The sequence below is a fragment of the Beta vulgaris genome, chromosome 6 (assembly GCF_026745355.1).
Source record: "Beta vulgaris subsp. vulgaris cultivar EL10 chromosome 6, EL10.2, whole genome shotgun sequence".
In the NCBI taxonomy this organism is placed as follows: Eukaryota; Viridiplantae; Streptophyta; class Magnoliopsida; order Caryophyllales; family Amaranthaceae; genus Beta; species Beta vulgaris.
In genome coordinates, this window is record NC_079207.1 from 18,831,296 (window position 1) to 18,843,515 (window position 12,220).

Below are 12,220 nucleotides of genomic sequence, written 5' to 3' on the forward strand. Positions count from 1 at the left end.
ATTCATATTTTTCGTTTGTGCTGTTAGTTTGGAGAACAAAGAAAGCAACATATTTCATGTTTAAATAAGAATAATTGTCTTTTGATTCCCTCATAGATCACCCAAATGGCATTACAATTGATCATCTAGAGAAAACTTTTATTACGTGAATCTCTAAGTTTCTAAAATCTACCCACCATAACCAGATTTTTACGCATCGAATCACCCACCCTAGTTACTCACGCATCAACAAGGTAATCTGCTAAAATTATCTGACATATATGAGTCCATATATGAATTCACAAGAAGATATTAATTAAGATGATCATCTTAAATTACCAACTAATTTTGCAATTACAAGATTATATTCTTACAAAGAATACACTAAGTTCAGGAACATTACTCCCTTCAGGACACAACATATATAATGTCTCAGAATCCTTGGACCCAACAACATGATCGAAATTTGCACGGGTATAGGCCAACTCGTCGTCGGGATCGTCGGCATCGTTGAATTCAGCGGACGGCAAAACTCCGACTCCCATTGTAATGACCTTAAGAAGCTCCATAATGCTTAAATCCATCTCATCAGCCTCCCTCTTGACCGCATATCCTAACTTTTTGCCGTTACAAAACATGTCCCATACTGACTCTTCTAATAATGCCTTCTTTTCCTTTTCATCCCTTTTTTCACATTCAAGGGCAATTCGTACCATTCCTTGGCTCATTTCTTTTTGTAGAACATGGGTTTGTATTGGTAAATCTAACACCAATGTGGGTAAACTCTTGGACGTTTGTTGTATGGAAAAACTCATTTTCCCCTTCTTGTACCCATATAACGTACCCGTTACCCGGGTACTTGGACTACTGCTCCGAAAGTTTATCTCCGGAAACTTGCAAGGTTTCGGAGCTATAATCGGGAATGACCGGATTATGGATCGGATAACCCGAATTGTTTTCGTTTTTTTATGGAGTTTGTTCTTCCTAGGAGATGGTTCTACTAGGGAAACAGATGTTTGTTTTTCTGGTAAAGGGGGTGATTTTTTTGAATCTTCTTCTTCTATATCTTTAAATGTGTTTATATCTATAGATTGTTTTTGTTTACCCATCAAGAAATGCTTTAAGATGGATTTTTTGTTTTTCTGGTGGCGAAATTAATTTGCAATGAAAAGCTTGTACTTCCATACAAACACAATGCCACAATGGTGAAACTCTGGGGGTACGAGGAAAGTAACTAATTAGTTTGCTAATTATGGATTGGGAGATTTCGCAAGGTTGTTTTTGTAAAGCTATAATACAACTCATGCAATTTTAATTTTGCATTTTCAAGCAAAATATATTAGTAGATCTATTTAGCCTTTAAAACTTTTAGGTAGGTTTAGCTGACACGTACATAATTTAATTGTTTCAAGTTAAACGATATTTTTTGGCTTTTTAGTTGAACTATTTTTTGATGATTTTATCTGTTGTATCTTGTCCTTTCCTGTTTCCAACTGTAATTGAAAGTATGTAGAAACAACATAAATTACATGGTGTTTGATAAACATGTCATAGCTCTATATATTTCCTTTGTTTTAAAATAGTTACATCATTTTCTTTTTCACGTTTATCGAGACACTTTTTTAAACGTTAATATCTCTAATTGTGTTTTAAGTAAAAATTATAAAAAGTTGATATTTGAAATCATCGTATTGGAATGAATTTAACAAGATCCCACTTGGTTATGTTTTTTCTTACATAATACTTGTCAAAATTGGTTGATGAATAGTAACCAAATGTCAAATGGTGCAACTATTTTAAAACGCAGGAAATATCACGTAGGTCGTAGGCAAATGATGATTATCTAAATTAGGGAGATAAGGATGCTGCTAATTAAAGTAGTAATGGGCAATGGCAATATGGCATACACCTAATTGAGGCATGGTTTAGTAATTACAGGATAATGTTTCATAAAGATTAAAGTGTATTATCGGATTATTTTAAAATGAATTTTAATCATTGCCTCCTCAATGTTGAGTTAAGTACATAATCAGGTACTAAACTTTACCAAAAGTATCAATTTGGGTACTCAATTTTAAAATGTTTCAGTTTGGGTACTCAAATCAAACTTTTGTTACTTTTACAATTAATCCCAATTAAATAATAATAAAAAGTACTTTTGCAAATAATTTTTTCATTTCTCATCCTAAAAATAATTATTATGCATTTCTTTTTCCTTCCCTTAAAATCAGATCCACCACTTTACCTTCTCCCCTATCTCCCCCTAGTTTTTCTCTCTCCTATGGCCCTGCTTCTACAGCTCCTCCGCCTTCCTCTCCTCTCCAGCAACCAAAACTACGTCAAGATGCTGCATTTCACAAGCAACACTCAACATTTCTGAGATATATCCCAAAAATTGCAGAGAGAAGTTTCCATTGAAACAAAACAAAATACAGAGAAAAATTAAAGAAAAACAAGAAAAAACTTCAAATTCTTCAATGTCAAAACAATCCATGGTATCAATCTCTACACAACAAGATTTGTGCAACTGGGAATTCGTCAATCGATTTGATATTGAAATTGATGATGAAAGCATTTACGAAATTCAATGCGTCGATCTCGTTGAATCCATTGGTTATCTATCCTCTTCATCAGATGAAGATAACGATGTAAAGGAACTGCCCACAAATTATGTCAATGCGCATGATAATGATCAATCATCACCATGATCATGTTGATGTGAAGTGTGTTAGGGTTCTTGATTTGGGGAAAAATCATGAGTGTTTTGATGGTGATCTGAGCAGTAATGGTGATGATTCTTATACAATTGATGGGGTTATAGGTAGTTTGATGGGTCGAGTTTACATGTACATGGGCATGACAATTATGATGGTGGGTACATCAAACGGTGAAATCACAATCTCATCCTCAGTATCATAACATCGTTTGGTTTTCTGGTTCTTGCACCATGGAAGAGAGGAAGGCGGAGGAGCGGAAGAGAGAGAAAAACTAGGGGGGATACAGTGGACTGGTGGGTGGGCGGAGGTGGAGTGGTGGGTGGGAGGGGGTGGATTTGGTGTTTATGGGAGAGGAAAGAGAAAGAGATATTAAATTTTTTTAGGAAGAGAAATGAATTCTTTTTGCAAAAGTATTTTTTATTATTATCTAATTGGAGTTAACGAAAAAGTAACAGAAGTTTGGTTTGAGTACCCAAACTGAAACTTTTGGCAAAGTTTAGTATCCAATTGTATACTTAACTCCTCAAAGTTAGAATATTTTGATTTAATTTTAATAAGATTATACACCAAATTTATAATGTGTAATCTTGTGACATTTATCGCTATCTAATATTATAAAGGATGAATTCACAAAAATAATCCAAAATATGGGTGGTCTTCACAAGGTTATAATAGGCCCAATTGTGCATTATTCTATAATAAAGTCAACTATTAGAGTTACCTTCCCAAAATCATCTCAAGCGACCAGTAAAATATTTAATTAGTTGTTTTGTTTGTTTATTTTTTTCCGATTTCATCACTCCAATCCTCTCTCATGTTACCTACGTTTGTCAAGCTGACTAGACTTTTTTTTTTTAAAAAAGAAACTTTCATTAATTGAAGACCAAACTGCATATACTATAAGTATTAAAGAAAAATAAGATACAGGCAGACAATATCAAATCAAATACGTCTTCAAAAAACTACAATGACACAAAGTGAGAAATATAGCACAATCGCCTTTGTATTTCCTGAATTAAGCAGTTATTTATGTGGAGGTCTATCATTCTGACATAGTTTGGAGAAAAAACATTCTTGATCTAACCATGTTGAGTGTATTCGTGTTTCCGACACCTTTGTGTTGATAGTCTTGAATTTCCACCTATAAGAACCATTTTCCATACCATTTTTTAAACTTCCACGTGGAAATATAGTAAAATAAAACTCCAAAGGATTTTGTCCTCGATCAAGTGTAACAAACTAAATGTATATGTATAAATTATGGAGGTAAAATATTCAATAATATTGGGTGACTGCGATATTTTGCTCGAAGCTAATTGCGGTTTAATTGGGCGAATATGATTGGGCCAACTACAAATATACATAATCATATTAATGGGTTTGGTGGTTTTTTTAAATGGGTGGGATAAGATGTAACTCATGAGTTTATTAGGCTCACAATGTGTGACATTATGAGGCTAATAACACCTCATGAAACACCTCTATGTAACCTCCTTATATGGAGATATAGGGGTTACAAAGTAGTACAACTTTTACATCATCTTTAGAGAGGAAAAATTCTGATTTTCTCCTTGCTTTTCCTTTCCACATTCAACCACCATACACACCAAAAGCAAGAGAGTTTTTCTCTCTTCCGTACTAGCATATGTGGTGATCCAAGAGTTTTTCGTGGACCAACATTAGAGGAACGACGTTTGAGGTTCTAACGGATCTTCACTAGAAGGCTTGAGGTGTAAGAGGAATTCACGCATCAAGAGGTATAATTCTATGCTCATTTTAGATTCATGTTAATTTATGCAAAGTTCTTGGGGTTAGATGTTTGGGTAATTGATACTATTTTTCCGCATTAAGCATCTAAAGTCCTACAGTTATATCAGTTAGTCTATTGCATAGATTAATATGATCATGTTGATACATGTTTTTCTTAATTATTCAATTCATTTGGGGGAGGTTGTTAGCATGAAGATATTTTTTGCATGATTAAAATAGGATTTTAATCTAGTGCAAGTATAAAAGTTGTTTATACATATCATTTTTTCAATACATGTATATATAGAATTGTTATATTATTTCATGTTTCACTATCTTCAGACCTAACACTAAGGAACCCCTTCACCCCACTCGCAAGAGTCACAACAACCCTTCCTCCCTCTTTCCTACACATCTGCAACCTCCTCCTCCTCTCTCTCTCTCTCTCTCTCTCTCTCTCAATTATGCTCTCCACTTCCACCACACACTTAAACGCCATCAACACCACCAGATTCTTCCAGAACTGCACACTTAAACGCCATCAACCTCTTTCTTCTAGACCACCGGTGTTCATCAATCGAAGGCATGAAGGTCGAAGTTGAAGAGGAAGGGGAAGCAATGGTCAAGGAGTCTGAAGATGAAGATGAAGGGGAAGCATCGATCAAGGAGTATGAAGATGAAGATGAAGGGGAGTTGGGTTTTGCGGTGGGGGAAGGATGTGGAAGGGGTTTTTGAGGTGGTTTCAGTGGTGGTGGATTGCTAGGAGGCGATAGTTTCGGTTGGTGGCTGGAGGATAAGGGGGTGACGGTTACATGGTGGGGGTAGTTGGAGTGGAGGTTACGTTGTGGGGGTGGGGGCTAGTGAGGGTTATGTGGTGGCAGCGGGAGGGGAAGGGGATGGTTGGTCTGTGGTGGGACTAGGGTGGCAGGCAGGGGGTAACTAGCAGTGGAGGGGTGGGGAACTGAGGGTAGGGTGTCATTATTTTTTTTCTTTTTCTGAAGTTAATTAACAATGTTTTTTACATAGAATTAAAAGTTTAATCAATAATTTAAGTTAAAAATATATTTAATTAGTTTTAATTAAGTAATTAGGGCAGTTTACCTGTATTCATAGTTCACCAACACATAAAGGCTCATTTTGGAAAGATGATATCAAAGGTGGGATTATTGCCGGATTATCAAAAGGCGGGAAAAATCTAGAAAGACTGGGCAAAGGTGGGATTATTCCCATCAATTTTTTCTAATTTTATGCTTAATATGATTATGTATAAATTTGTGGCATGAATTCTTGAATTTGAGGCCAAGTATGATTCATTTATGCATAAAAATGTCTTAATGTATAAAGAAAATCATGCGTTTATCGATTAAAATTACCTAAATTGAGATCGAAAAACAGAATCAAAGGGCTTCGCGCGGATCGCGAGCGGGTCTCTGGCCGCAACGACTCGTTATCTTCAATGGATTAAAACGTTGAATGTGTTTATTCCTTAATGCATATTAAGTAGCTTTTATGCTTGGTATCCTATACTAATACTTAAATGAATTAAAATTATGTTGGGTGTTTAATTTTATGATATTAATTTTATATTAGGTTGCTAGTTTTAATAAATTTATTAATTCTTTCATGCTAGCTAGTATATGTGATTAAATATCATGCTATATTTATATTTTAATGTAATTAAAATATATGTGGTGCCTATAGCTAGGTGCTTAAGTATTGTTCTTTAAATTTAATAGTTTTTTAAAATTATTAGATCAATATTTTAAAAGCCCTTGAGAGATAATCCTAATAACCATTTCATTGAATATGAAATTAAATCTATATGGTGTTATTATGTTTTAAAGTTTTTAAAGCATGATAATTAATTTTAATAGTTGATCATGTTATATATATATATGATATTATGAATGCATGCGGTGATTACTATGGCCCAAAAATTGGATAGAAAATATGAGCTACGTATATTTTTTGTATTTTTGTAATTTAAATACGATCTACGTATCATTGGTAATTTTGTAATATTAGTTTAAGTTTAAAAAATTATTCAAGCAGAAGGGTTTCAAGGATGGAGATCCGACCTTTCATTTCAATGGAGCACAAGTATGGAGATCCGAGGTGGTTCGAAGATGGATGCCTTAAAGAGTAGTCTTTAGAGTTAGGGACCATACTAGATCACTTTCTAATTTTGCATTTAAATATTTTCTTTTAAATGCTTTTTAAGTTTATTATGCTTGTGATTTAATCATGTTAAATGTTCACTAGTAATGAAATAAACATAATAATTTACTTAGGTCCCTTAAAATATAATATTTGGTTTTTGCTATTCCAAATAAATACCTAATAAAAATTGATCGTTAATAATAGGTTCTGCCAAAGCAGAGTGTTATTTCCAATCTTGGGATAAGTAGAGTAAATTAACGAAATTTGCATGTTTAGTTTGGTTTGGCCCAATTAAATCATCAAAACGGTTTTGGATTTTGTAGCAAAGGATTGGGTTTTGTGTTGGGGTCACAAACTTTGTCTAGGATTAGGAAGGCTCTCCCCAACGTTGTGGGTAACTTCCTTACGTGGGAGCTATAATCACCTTGGCAATCACCCATCAACTAAGAATTACAATTGTTGTAATTAGTAAAAGAGTTCACTTACCTTATCTTTAATTACATACTAGTAAAAATTGTGAAAGTTTGATTTTCCAAATATATACAATGAGACGAATCAAACAAGACCACACATGACTATGTTTTATTTTAGATATTGGAAATTATTTTAAGGATTTTCGTTACCTATAAATAGTGTCCAATGGCTGATTAGCAAAGATTATACCTCCATCCATATTTTAACTGACTCTTCTGAGGTGGTTCGCGTCCTCCTCACTCAGGGCGTGAGGAATATCTCTCTCAAATAGACAATTCAAAGAATTCTGTCATTAGGAAGTTCTTTGTCTTTGTGTTGTAGTTCTAAAATCCCTCGTCTTCAAGTTCCGCAAGCTCATGTTTTAGCTAATAGTTTTAGTTGTAGTTTGTAGCTTTGTTTGCTTAGTTTAGATGTAGTTATTGTCAAAAAAATTAAAATATGTAGTGTCCAAATTAGAAATGGAAAATCTATTAATAAACGATGAGCGTATATTATTGTGATTAGAAAGTCTCAATATCACTCCCGAACAACTGAAATTGCAATTGCTAAGTGAAGCTTTTTGTTATACCAAGACGACAAAGCCGGATAATATCTTCATCCTTCAAATTATATGCTCTTAAGTTGAGGGCATCCATGTGTCAACTGTCAAGGCATAACCCCATCGTGGTTCTTTATTGGCTCCTTGTTGTTTTTGTTCGCAAGTCATAACGTTGTAGTTCCATGGACTTATGCCGCACATCATTCTTGGGCATCCCTATGATCACCTTCACGTCTATATTGGCATTATTGTTGTAGTTAACCTTACATTGAGGAAGTAGTTCCTCTTCTTTTGTCAAAATTAGAGTGAAGAAATTAGGGTATCTTTCTCTCAAGAATGTGCCCTACTTAATCTTAATCAAATATAATAAGAGATCTCACTATCTCAAAATAGTACATATTTGTTGTGACCTAAAGAGAGATTCGAGAAAGGTGCGTGTATCGACGTCCAAAGGCACAATTTTTAATGAATTCTTTTGCAAGCCCGTATCCTTCTTATGTTGTCCAAAATTTAGAGGAGGGGTATTAAGCATAGTATTAGCATCTTCTATCCCTCTTTGTAACCACTAAAAGGTGAAGAGCCATCCCCCCATTAACCCATCTTAATGCAATTAAATCTTTGCTTAATGATATGATCAATCACATTATTTTGCTGCACCAAAAAAAAACCTCCTCTCACGCCAGCCTTAGAGAGAATGAGAGAGTCTTTCTCCCTTCTCGCATTTTTAGGCCATTTCTGCACACCCATCTTGTTTGCCCCATATCTCCTTCGTCTCTTATCGAAATTCAACGTATGAGTAGTCGAAATTCATTTATTCGGAGAGATATTGCTTTTGGTGTCATCAATTTTTGAAGATACTGGAAGAATTGGTCGCTGTTTTTGTTTCAAACAGACGAGTCATCCGATTTTCTTGGAGTCTTCGGGAGCCATGTTATTCTCTTCTTTCTCCGCCGTTCTAGTATTATTTTTCAACTAAAATTCAGGTAACTAACGGAGAACCTAGCACGATTAGAATTCGTTTAGGAATTATTTAGCTCTTAATATCTATGTTTTGTTAAATTTTATGCTAAGATTTGTGGGTGGGTAAAGTTTCATATTGTTGGTGTTATATTGGACAATTCATGAATGCTTGAAAGGTGGTATTGATATTGCTGGAAGTATGTTCAAGGGGCTGAAATTTTTGTTATGGCTTGAAAAATAATTCAAGTCATTGGTTAGTAAGTCTGATAGTCATGTTTGTATGCACCTGTGGTGGTGGAAGATTGATCTATATCATGTTTTTTTTTTGGAGATTTGTGATCATGTATAGTGTTCAGTAATTTTCAGTTGAGGAAGCTTAATGTTTGTCACTTTCATGATTGAGTTACAGTATATAAGCATGACCGTGCCAATGTTTGCCTCGTTGTGTGAAGTGTTATGGCATGTTTATATGATCATAAGTATTACTGTGAGTTTCATTGTTTTCTTTCTTTCGTGAAGACGTGAACAAGCAAATTATGTTTTGTATCGTTGCTATTATAAGTATATAGATATGTGCAAGTACCTAGTTGGTAGGATAGTTTAGTCTTATTGTTGTATAGTGTAACCATGTATGTAGGTGTGATGATTACTCTAACTATTATATACATGTTTACATAAGCTGAGTTGTTTTTTGATTTTATTTTATTTATTATTATTATTATTATTTGCTTTTATTTTTAACATATATTTATTTTTATTATGAGTGTTTTGATTACATTATGATGGTATTGTTTTTTTTGTATTATATGTATAGATGTGCCCTATGGGTATAAGTAGCAACTAGCAGATGTAAATTTGTAATGATTATGTATTACTATGCTTATATGCCTACGTCAGTTGAATGCTATATTACTCATAATATATTGTCTTACATATATTATGATGGTATTATTGTTGGTAATTATATTGAGAGTATAATAATGTTGTACTTCTATAAATTAATATCTAAGTTGTCGATGTTACAATACTCGAGGGAGAATAATACTGTCTTTAGTACCGTTTCGCCAAGAGTTATGTACCGGGAGTATTATAACTAACGTTGTAATTAACCTTGTACCCAAACTCAGGCAACGAGAGTGTAGTAGTTGGGGTATTTGACTATACTGTGTTTTTGGTGTATAAGTATTGTTTTAATGTTGGATTATTCTTTTTAGTTGAGTGAAATGATTTTTATAAGTATTTTAACTTCTATTACTTTGGGAAGAATAAATATTGTTGAATTGAGACTCTTGGATTACGATCCTAGTTTATGCTGATTTTAGGTGTAAGGCCTGAAGGGCATCCTTATTATTTATATCTGATGAATAAATTGTTATATTTAGTAGTGGAAATATTTTATTGAGATTAAGATATTCGGTGGGATAGATGTAGTCCCCGGTGAAGAACATGCCAACCACCTAGGTTGCGATTTAGGAGTATTACCTTGGTTAATTATTGTCGTCCGAGAAGTTGGGAAGTACTGAGCTGGTACTTTCCTGCATTAGGAGTTTGGCCATTCTTAGACACAGGCAGTAGGGAACGTAAGCCCATAGGCTGTCTGGAGATTTCGATCTAACAAACCTTAGGAAGTGGGTTGCGATCCACTAACGTTCTGCTCTGCTATTTATATTATTTTGTTATATTATTATGGATGTTATTGATCTTGTATGCTTACATTAAATTTACTATTTATGATTTACCTTATTTAAGCATGTTAAATTGTCAGCTGTCTTTTGGTTGTTACTTGGTTCAATTTGATATTTTATGTTGATTAAGACTTATTTATTAATTAATGCTTGATAACTCCTGTGTGGATCCTAATTGAGCTAGGAGAGCTGTTAGTTACTCCCCACTGATTGTGGATGTTTGTTGTATATTCTTTTGCAGGATATGTTGATGATAATCTTATTTGGTTTTGGGCTCGGGTTGAGATGTGAGCTTTAAAATGTTAGATTAATTTAAGAGTTAGTTTTCTCTTTTGGTTATCAATCTAATTAATTTAATCTATTTATATGATTTATTTAAGTTTTTTTATCACTTAGTTATTTAAAAGCATTTCTTGTAGTAGTGACATTCCCAGAAGACGATGTTTCCATCATCGTCCTATAATACTATTATTACTTCTTTCTTTCCCTCTTTGATATTCTGGGTGTTACACGTCCCATAGATGAGTCAAACATCCAAAATAATCGACCAAAGGTTCCGTATTTTGCTGCTTGCAATCACTAATATGAGATTTGAGTTGGCAAATTCTAGTGCCATTAGAAACGCAATAACGTTCCTTCAGATGAGACCACAATTTATGAGCAGTTTCATAGAACGAAACTGAATTGTGAATGGTCGGAGAGATCGTGTTTAAGAGCCACGAAAGAAGCATGGAATGTACCGTGCTCCAGTCTGCCAATTTTTCGGCGTAGTAGGCTTGGTGATAGTATCATCCAAGAAGCCAAGTTCACGTTTTGCATTTAAAGACATGCGAATCGCGCGTGACCATTCATCAAAATTGTCATTTTTCAACTGAATCGGAGTGATTAAGTTGCCCGGATTATCATTAGCTCCTAAAATGTAGGCTGTGTTAGGTTTAGAGATGTTGGTTTCGGAAGTTTCAATCATTATGACTCGCCTAGCACCACGAGAATAGGTGCGGATAGGGGAAGCAATGATGAAGAATCAAAAATTCGAATCTGGGAAGAAACGAATCAAGGGATCAAGTTCGAGGCTAAAAAAAAATCGAGTCTTTTGGTTCGGTTTTTTCATGTTTGGGTGGAGAGAAATTTTTCAATCTTAGGCTCTTGATACATGTTAAGTTAGGTTAATATTCCGTCCTCCTTCTCATTCATCAATAGCATATATTTATACATCTACTTCATCAACGGTTAGAAATAACACACCTATTCCTGATCCTATTAGGAATAACACACCTATTCCTAATATATATCCTAAATAGAGTCCTAACATTATGTCTTTTAAGGAGTCTTCATAATTTACAAAGGTCCCTAGATGGAGAGGATTATGATAATGTTATGAGCTTGTTGATATGTGCTACTTTATTATATGCTATCTTTTGCTTAGTTTTGCAATCTCATCTTTATTAGTCTCTTTTTCATTGAATCGTGATGGAAACCACTGGTTCACTCAATTCTACATGTTAAACAATTGTTTTTGGCTCCATAAGTTTCCAGTTTTCTCCTCCCTTTACACTTAAAATTTTGCGTGGGAATAGTTACATATATACTAGTAATTAGTGATTCCTGAACCTTACCTGTATAGTTGCTAGAGGCTTTCCTAACTAGTGTTTTTCTCTTGTCCTTTCACAACCAACTAGTCCTGCAAAGTTCTGTGAAGAATGCGGGTCTCCTTACTCGAAGGCAACTACCAAATACTGCTCCCAATGTGGTGCAAAGAAGTCTGGGATATGACTTGAGTTGCTCTGAAATCTGAATACACTATTCATCAACATCTATCATAGCGATGTCACTATTGCCAAGATAATCTTTCAAATGGAACTTTTTGCCTCTAATATTGAAGATCAACAAGGACGATTATCGATCCCTGAAAAGCAACTTCTTGCTTCGTTTTTGACACATAAAGAGTATGTGGGGTC

General features: G+C 34.3%; 1 protein-coding gene across 1 annotated transcript; it reads right to left on the reverse strand.

Annotated features, from left to right (window-relative positions):
- Positions 1-340: 340 nt before the first annotated feature.
- LOC104896088 (protein MIZU-KUSSEI 1) lies at positions 341-1,274 on the reverse strand. Its single transcript, XM_010682787.4, has one exon. The coding sequence runs from the start codon at positions 1,086-1,088 to the stop codon at positions 342-344; it is 747 nt and encodes a 248-aa protein (XP_010681089.1). The 5' UTR covers positions 1,089-1,274; the 3' UTR covers position 341.
- Positions 1,275-12,220: the final 10,946 nt, after the last annotated feature.